Here is an 8,612-nt window from a genome sequence, read left to right as displayed (position 1 = left end):
CAAGGAGGGAGGAGACAAGAGCTGGGTTGTCAGAGAGTTGCGCTTTTACTGAGTCCAAAGAAAGAGCTGGGTCGTCAGAGAGTTGCGCTTTTACTGAGTCCAAAGAAAGAGCTGGGTCGCCAGAGCAGATGCGCTTTTACTGAGTCCAAAGAAAGAGCTGGGACGCCAGAGCAGATGCGCTTTTACTGAGACAAGCAGCTCCGACCCGTGACTCCGCGCACACGACAGGCTCGGTGGCATCAGCGGCCGTCGAGTTCCAGCCCGACGTCCCGTGCGGGATCAAGCTCCAGCCAGCTCCGTGCCGTCCCCCCCCCCCCCCCCCCCCCTCCAGCCACACACCTCCTTCCAGCAATCCACTCTGCAATTCCCCGCGTGAGTCAGTGTCTTTGTTTGTTCTGTCCTGGGTAGGTAATTAAGCTTGTATAAGGAATTCACTGTGTCACCTGCGTCTCATGTCCCTGTAAATAATCGTGACTGCTCCTTTTTGCTTGTGTGTGTAAATAATAAATCCCGTTACTCTTCTGTACGTCTTCTTCCTCTTTGCATTCGGTCGCTTTCGAGTTTTCCCGATTGAGTAGCTGTGGCGCGATACGGCCAACGTTTGGGTTGAATCGGGTTTGAGTCGGGGAATAACTGTTCGGCCGCGGTTACACCACCGCTCGGTCAAAATAACATCTAATCCGCGGTCCGTAACAATATAATGGGGATTGGCCTTATCTGTCCTGTTGTCTTGTCTTTGGCTGCCGTCCAACATGGCTCCGTTCAGCCCCGATGCACCCACGAGGTCCCTCGCTCCAGCACCACAGCACCGAGCACCGCTCCAAGCACAAGCACTGCTCCAAGCACCACGAGGTCGATCTTCACACACGATCGATAAGCCAACTCAACCAGGGCCAAGACTGCCAGCCAACACAACCAGGGACAGGACTCTCTCCACTCAAGATCGCACCGGGACTGCCAGGGCCAGGAATCCGCGCGCAGAGTTCCGCGCGCTCTTTTTATAACCTCTGGCGGTGACGTCAGCCTCGGCGCGGCACCCAACCAGAGCCTCATAACTTCCCGCCCTTTGTCGACCCGCTTCGCGCCTTCCGCGTCCATTCGCGCCAACCGATCACAGCCCTCCTGGGCGTGGTATAGCACGTAGCGTGTAGCGTGTAGCGTAATCATAGCTCGTAGGTGCAGCTGGCCGTGGTCCATGCGGCGGCGCCCCGAGCCGGCCCCCCCCCCCACCCCACTTGCCTGTCCGTCTTCCAGTCATGTCAGGGAAGGGAATTATTTAGTGTTGCGCTAGGGACCTAACTACGTGGCTACAGGTGTGCATTGCCATAAGGGGCAAAGGTTTAGCTACCAGGTGTGACACACAGGGGCACTACTCTTTAATCCCTACGCTACTTAACACACGAACATCCTGGTATGTCCACAGTTATACATCTTAACCGACAAATCGCCTAAACACACAGAACTTATTACAGGTCAGATTCCTTACCGCGACAGACGAATACCTACCTACACAGATCTATCTGGCTCTACATATTGCTACCCCACCAACATAACAATATATATATATATATATATATATATATATATATATATATATATATATTTTTTTTTTTTTTTTTTTTTTTTTTTTTGTACGTGTACGTGTGCGTGAAGCGTGAATTCAACAAAACTGAAACTGTTTAGCTCATTTTTTGAATCTGCCTGCTCTTCTGTCATTCTCCTATTTATCAATGTATATTTATTACCTCTGCCACCAAAAGTCCAAAAACGGAGGTTATGTTTTCACCCTTGTCTGTTTGTTTGTCTGTTTATTTATGAGCAGGATATCTCAAAACGTTATGGATGGATTCCGACTAAATTTGGTGAACAGGTTGGAGAGTGACAAGGACGAATTGATTAAATTTTGTTGAAGATCCTGATCTGGATGAGATCATTTTTTTAAAGTTATTCTTCACCATTGTGAAATGGGGCCAAAAACACGATATAGCATATTTCAAAAAGTTGTGGAAGGATTATGACAAAACTTGCCAAATGAGTTGGTTAGATGACAAGAACAAGCCAATTCGCTTTTGGTGTGTGACAAGGACGAATGGTCCGGATACAGATCCGGTCTGTTAGTGGGATACAAAATGTAAACTGTTCAGCCTGTCAGAGGTATGCACTCTGCTGAGTGCCGTTGTCGTTGTTTTTTTTTTGTGTATATAAAATGTATTGAGTAAGCACATTGTGTGCTGCACATACAATAATTGGTTGGCTTCTCCGTTTGGGAGATTCAGAAAGGGGAATGGAGTACTCCCAGGACTCAAGGTATCCGCCTTAATTTTTTTTTTTTTTTTTTTTTTTTTTTTTTGTATACTGAATCGAGGCTCGTGAAAGAGCTAACATTTATTTCACAAACAAATCAACCAGACAAACAAAATATACAAAAAGAGGGAGCGGAAGACAAGATGGGGAGAGAAGGGGAAGCACACAACCACAACATTTGAGAGCAGGGAGAAGTGTGGGAGGGAGGGGGCTTGGGGGCAGGAGGCGTGGGAAGGGGAGGGGGGGGGGGGGAAGGTATAAAACACAAGGGGACCGAAATTAGTGGGGGTAGAAAAGATCAAGGTTTTGGATGGGGGAGGATAAGAGATGGTGGTGAACAGCTGTTTTAAAGACCTGGAGGGTGGAGTGGGATTGAAGAGAGTGAGGGAGTTTGTTCCAGAGGCGGGAGAAAAGAGGAATGAAGGAGTGAAGGTGAGCAGAAAGTCTTGATTTTGGCAGTTTAACCATAAGAGGGTTGCAGGCAGATCTTGTGCGACCTGTAGGAATATTTGGGGGACAGAGCCCAGAGAGGGCTGGGGGGGCAAGCAGTAAATGATCACATTTTATGGACCAGGTTGTGAGGTTTTGTTCCGAGGGTTCTTTTCCGGATCATCACTGAACCCTGCACAGCCTCAAACTGTAACTTGTTTGTAGTCATATTCTCCGGGGTGTTTTTTTAAAGATCTATGTAATGTTCTTCATCGTTTCCTTGCTCCAACTATCATTGGTACAATGTCCATGCTCTTCAGCATCCAGGTTGTCTTGACTTGTTTTGTTTTTTTAGATCGTGTTATTTCGACCAAAGTCACTTGGTACTGAGACCAAAGTCTTAGGTATCTCCACACGATGAGTGTTTTGATGAGAACGTAAATATGATGAATAAGCAAATGCTTTGGTGCACACAGAACACTTGAAAGGTTTCTCTCCCGTGTGGATTCTGTGATGTTGGCGTAAATTTGCTGACTGATTAAATGCCTTCCCACATTGTGAACACTTGAAAGGTTTCTCTCCTGTGTGTATTCTTTCATGTACATACACAGATGAAGAAGACGCAAACCCCTTGCTGCACATAGAACACTTGTAAGGTTTCTCTCCTGTGTGTATTCTTTGATGCGTTTTCAATGACGATATTTTGGCAAAATCCTTATCGCACACAGAACAATTGAAGGTTTTCTCTCCCGTATGTATTATTTTATGTGCATGTAGAGATGAAGAACACACATAGGCCTTGCTACACATGGAACACTGGAAAGGCTTCTCTCCCGTGTGGATTCTTGAATGTGCTTGTAGATATGAAGCATAAGCGAACGCCTTGCTGCACGTAGAACACTCGAAGGCCTTCTCTCCCGTGTGTATTCTTTTATGTTTTCCCAAACGTGAAGCAAGAGCAAACGCCTTGTTGCACAAAGAACACTTGAAGGGTTTCTCTCCCGTGTGGATTGTTTGATGTGTTCTCAAACGCGAAGAACTATCAAAAGTCTTGCTGCACCAAGAACACTCGAAGGCCTTCTCTCCCGTGTGTATTCTTTTATGTTTTCCCAAATGTGAAGCAAGAGCAAAGGCCTTTTTGCACAAAGAACACCTGAAAGCTTTCTCTCCCGTGTGTATCGCTTGATGTGCTCTCAAACGTGAAGGACGAGCAAACATCTTCTTGCACACAGAACACTTCAAAGGATTGTCTTCCATGTGTATTGTTTGATGCTTTTTCAAACGTGAAGCACGGGCAAACACATTGTTGCACACAGAACACTTGAAAGACTTCTCTCCCGTATGTATTCTTTTATGTTTTCCCAAACGTGAAGCAACGGCAAATGCCTTATTGCACAAAGAACACTTGAAGGGCTTCTCTCCCGTGTGTATCTTTAGATGAGTTTGTAAATATGATGAACGTGCAAAATCCTTGCTGCACACAGGACATTTATGAGGCTTCTCTCCTGTGTGTTTTAATTTGTGATAATTCAAGGCTGATAACCAATAGAATTCCTTGCTGCATACAGTACACTTGTGTGGCATCTCACGTTGGTGTATTGCTTGACATCTCTTTGAAGATGTTGATGAATTAAACGTTTTCCTGCAAATAGAACACTCGTGCGGCTTCTCGGTGCTCTCAATTTTCTTCAATGTCGCACTACAATTGTTCTTCGTCAATACATTGCTATATTTGTTGACTTCCTGGTAAGAAGTCTGTGCCATGTTCTGATTGAAAGAAACGTCACTGTCAAACAAATGGGAACTTGACTTGGAAGAAGAAACCGTTTTCAATTGATTCTCTGCAAAGACAATTCAAAAAAAGCATTTAAAAATCACTGTTACTGTGAAACATGCAACATTAAAATGCATGATGTACTTCATTTCGATCTTAAATTGGTCCAATGTCTGTAAATCATCTTTCATAAAGGAAAATATACATCCAATATGGAGCATTCCATAAAATGGCAAAAATTAAAACCTCACCAATAACTAACTTGTTCCATCTCTGGTTGAAATGAAAACTTCAAAGGCATAATTTGCAAAAAAGACCAAAGTGTACCAGAGACATGCACAATCCACCACATGACAAGGGCCGAAAAACTTGTAGCCCAGACTATTCATCACCTTTGAGAAGCAGGCCAGTGAAGGGCTTGGAAAAGACCGACTCTTCCAGCTATTGTTATAAAACAGTAGCAGGGACGCATGGAAATCCCACATCATATAAAACTTAAAAGGCCTCATCCTCCCCCTAACCCCATTCCACCCAACTCTCCTCCCCCCTGCACCCCAGTCTTTTCCCCCTCCCCCCTCTTCCACTTTGTCCTCCCTCCCTTACTTTATCCTTTCCTTACTCACTCCGCTGGGAAAATATTTTAAAAGGGGTCCTATAGAGTATTTCAAAAGCTTTAAAGTAGTGCAACTCCCCCGTGTTTCTTCCCCTTCCCCCCAAGGCAGGGAGGAGCTTTCAAAGGGGTCTTATGTAATATGCATGCATCGCATAGCGAGACGTTCCTCGAAGTGTTTAACGGTCCGTCGAGGTGTTCTACATGAAATTAAAATAAATCTGGGGAAAGATGATGGCTTAAAAAAAAGAAGAAATTACACTTTTGTGTGTTTGAAGCCAAAAGCAGCACCACAGGCACAACATAACTCCCTCCTGTCGCCTCTCCTCCCCAGTCATCCCTCCTATCATCACACTAGACCAAATGCATTCAAAATGGCCTCTCCCCCATCTCTCTCCCACCCCTCCTCCTCCTCCTCTTCCTTCTCCTTCTCCTCCGCCCCTCTCTCTCCCCCTCCCCCCACCCCCCATGCTTTCCCCCCTCTCTACGGCTAAGAAGAGCTTCCAAATAGTATTTCTGCATATAGGTCCAGTATAGTATTTCAAGTATAGTCCAGTATAGTATGTGTCTCTCTCTCCATGTGTGTTTACGTGCATGTTTGTATGTCTGTCACTCCGTGCGTGTGTGTGCTCTCCCCTCACTCCACCTACACCTTCTTCGTGAAAGTTACATTAGCCGTTACACTTTACGCAGGCCAACTTGACTGCGCAATGTCTCTCATCCTTGACAGAAGAGGCGCAGCCCACAAAGTCCATGGGGAGGCATCACAGATAAGACAAATCTACCATGGAATTAATCTAAATTTGTACACTGGATCCATTATTTATCGACAACCAAACACATGACGCACCTTGGAATTGCACCTAAAAAATTGGTGCTTGAGCAGAAGGCGCAATGTATATTTCATGGAATGCAATTACCTTTTGCAGGGTTATGTAATAATCATGAACACACCTTCAGTTTTCAATGGCTTGATATCAGAACTTTAACTTTTCATACTTGGACCTACCTCATAATTCCAACTGATAATGGAGTTTTAATAATTGATGAAAGTGTGATTTGGAATTTTAACATTTATAATCGTCAAATGAACAAAGCAAGGAGAGCAGTGCCGTGTGTTCTGTGCGCAGCTCTGCTTACCTTCAAGCAGCTGAGGAGCATTCTTCGTCTCCCTGGGAGGAGAATCACATGGTTCTTGCTTTACACACTCATTGCTCAAAGCATCCTGGGAACTCTGAGAGAAGTCACTTTGAAAACTTTCTTTCTTCACTGGAAATGAATACAAAAAAAGAAATTAAATTAAATGGTCAAACCTCCATCACAATAAACAAGACAAGAATCGAGAAGTTTGGCAATTTAAATGATATTCTACCTCAATTTTAAAAAATGCAATTATTTCAAACTACCACTTTATGCTGGGAAGCACGTGGTCGCTTCACTGATGGGAATACTAAAAGAGGGGGAGAGAGAGGAGGGGAGAGGGGATGGGGGTGAGAGGAGGAGGAGTGTGGAGGGAGAGAGAAGGGGAGTGGGGACATGAGAATGGGGGGGCGGGGGGGGAGTGGGGAGGGGAGGATAGGGAGGGGGAAGTTAGCAAAAAGAATGATATGTTACAAGAATAATCTTATGACACCCGGATACTCTTAACCTGAGCAGAATTTCATAATTTAAACTACGGAATCGAGTTTAGAAGCCGTTCTGACTGCTAAAATGTGTTCATTTGTTCTCCGGGCTTCAACGGACGTCTCCAAGCAGTGTCCGTGCCTTCATTTTATTTCCGCAAACATTTTACAACCAAAATACAATCAGCTCGACAATATATTAACCTGAGCCGAATTTCAAATTTTAAACTGCAGAATTGAGCTTCGAAGCAGTTCCGACTGCTAAAAATAAGTGTTCATTTGTTCTCTGGGTGTCTACGGACGTCTCCAGGTGAACGGCACAGATAAAGTACACCAAACACAAAAACAGCATCCACAAAGATTTACTTTTAAACAGAGGTCTTTAATTTCCAACTTGAATTTCACTTTTAGTGAATTGCAATTCACCACAGCGAGCATACAAAATGTCAGCCCATGCCTTGCCAGCTAGAGATGAACATGGCGGAGTTCCAAACAGGAGATTAGATTTTACATTGGTTTTCATTCTTGCACTTCTTTGGAGTTCCCTTAGTATGCATGCAAAGTTTAGTGTTGCTAGGTTTCATGGTTTTGGAGTTATGGAGGACACTGCAGACACACAAACACATACTTTGGTTTTCATTCTTGCACTTCTTTGGAGTCCCCTTAGTATGCATGCAAAGTTTGATGTTGCTGGGTTTCATGGTTTTGGAGTTATGGAGGACACTGCAGACACACAATGACATACATTGGTTTTCATTCTTGCACTTCTTTGGAGTTCCCTTAGTATGCATGCAAAGTTTAGTGTTGCTAGGTTTCATGGTTTTGGAGTTATGGAGGACACTGCAGACACACAATGACATACATTGGTTTTCATTCTTGCACTTCTTTGGAGTACCCTTAGTATGCATGCAAAGTTTGGTGTTGCTAGGTTTCATGGTTTTGGAGTTATGGAAGACACGGCGGACACACAAACACACACACTGAAAACGCTGACAGAGTCAGAGGGGATGAAAATGAGAATGGCGGCAGAAGGATGGATGGGAAAAAGAGAGGTGAAAGAGGGAATGAGGATGATGACCAGTGAAGACTGGAAGAAGGGCTGGCAAACAAAATAGTGGAGATGAGAGCGATACCATTCGGGGGAAACCACAACTGTAGAAGATAGAAAATAAATCGACCGCCAAAAATGCTGGTTGGGAGAACCAACAAAACACAAGAAATTGGTACCAAAATCATCTCCATTAAAGGAACTCAAAATAGTGAGCTTTGCAGCGGCACTGCTTGTACAAGAAAAAAATAACAAAATAATAACAAAACAAAAAAAACCAATAGAGAGCGGGCAAGGGAGAGAGAGGGTGAGGGAGATGGAGGGTGAGGAAGAGAGAGGGTGAGGGAAAGAGGAAGTGAGAGGGTGAGGGAGATGGAGGGTGAGGAAGAGAGAGGGCGAGGGAGAGAGGAAAAGAGAGGAAGTGAGGAGGCGAGAGAGATGGTGAGGGAGAGGTAGGTAGGTGGGAGGAGAATGGAGAGGAAGAGAGGGGGAGAGAGAGGGAGGAGGAGGAAGGAGGGGGAGGGAGGAAGAGTGAGAGAACAAGCTCCATACAATGTACACTCATCAATGGGACAAGCAGAATGTTGTGGTTCAGACCTTTGTCTTGAAAGGATGATTCATCTATGAACTCCGACTTCACCTTCACTTCAACAATGAAACCTGAAACAAAAATATCTCATTAACACGAAACAATGGTATGACTGATTCAAAATATTGTTAGCCGCGTCGCAGACGCTGGTCATAGAGTGCCCTCTGCTGTTGTTGTTGTTCTTCTTCTTGTTGTTCTTCTTATTCTTGCAGAGAAGACAAAACCTCAAAGCTCCA

At 44.6% G+C, this 8,612-nt stretch overlaps 1 protein-coding gene across 1 annotated transcript; it reads right to left on the bottom strand.

Moving 5' to 3' along the window:
* Positions 1 to 3,084: 3,084 nt before the first annotated feature.
* Positions 3,085 to 7,440, bottom strand: LOC137428579 (uncharacterized). Its single transcript, XM_078777313.1, has 4 exons — positions 7,368 to 7,440; positions 6,258 to 6,386; positions 4,456 to 4,574; positions 3,085 to 4,164 (listed from the first exon to the last, which is right to left on the bottom strand). The coding sequence occupies exons 1-4, from the start codon at positions 7,438 to 7,440 to the stop codon at positions 3,085 to 3,087; spliced, it is 1,401 nt and encodes a 466-aa protein (XP_078633439.1).
* Between the last annotated feature and the right edge of the window lie 1,172 nt (positions 7,441 to 8,612).

This window comes from Myxine glutinosa, chromosome 5 (genome assembly GCF_964187855.1).
Source record: "Myxine glutinosa chromosome 5, kmMyxGlut1.1, whole genome shotgun sequence".
NCBI classification, from domain to species: Eukaryota; Metazoa; Chordata; class Myxini; order Myxiniformes; family Myxinidae; genus Myxine; species Myxine glutinosa.
The sequence above is the reverse complement of the archived record's forward strand: the minus strand, read 5'-3'. Positions and strand labels throughout refer to the sequence as shown.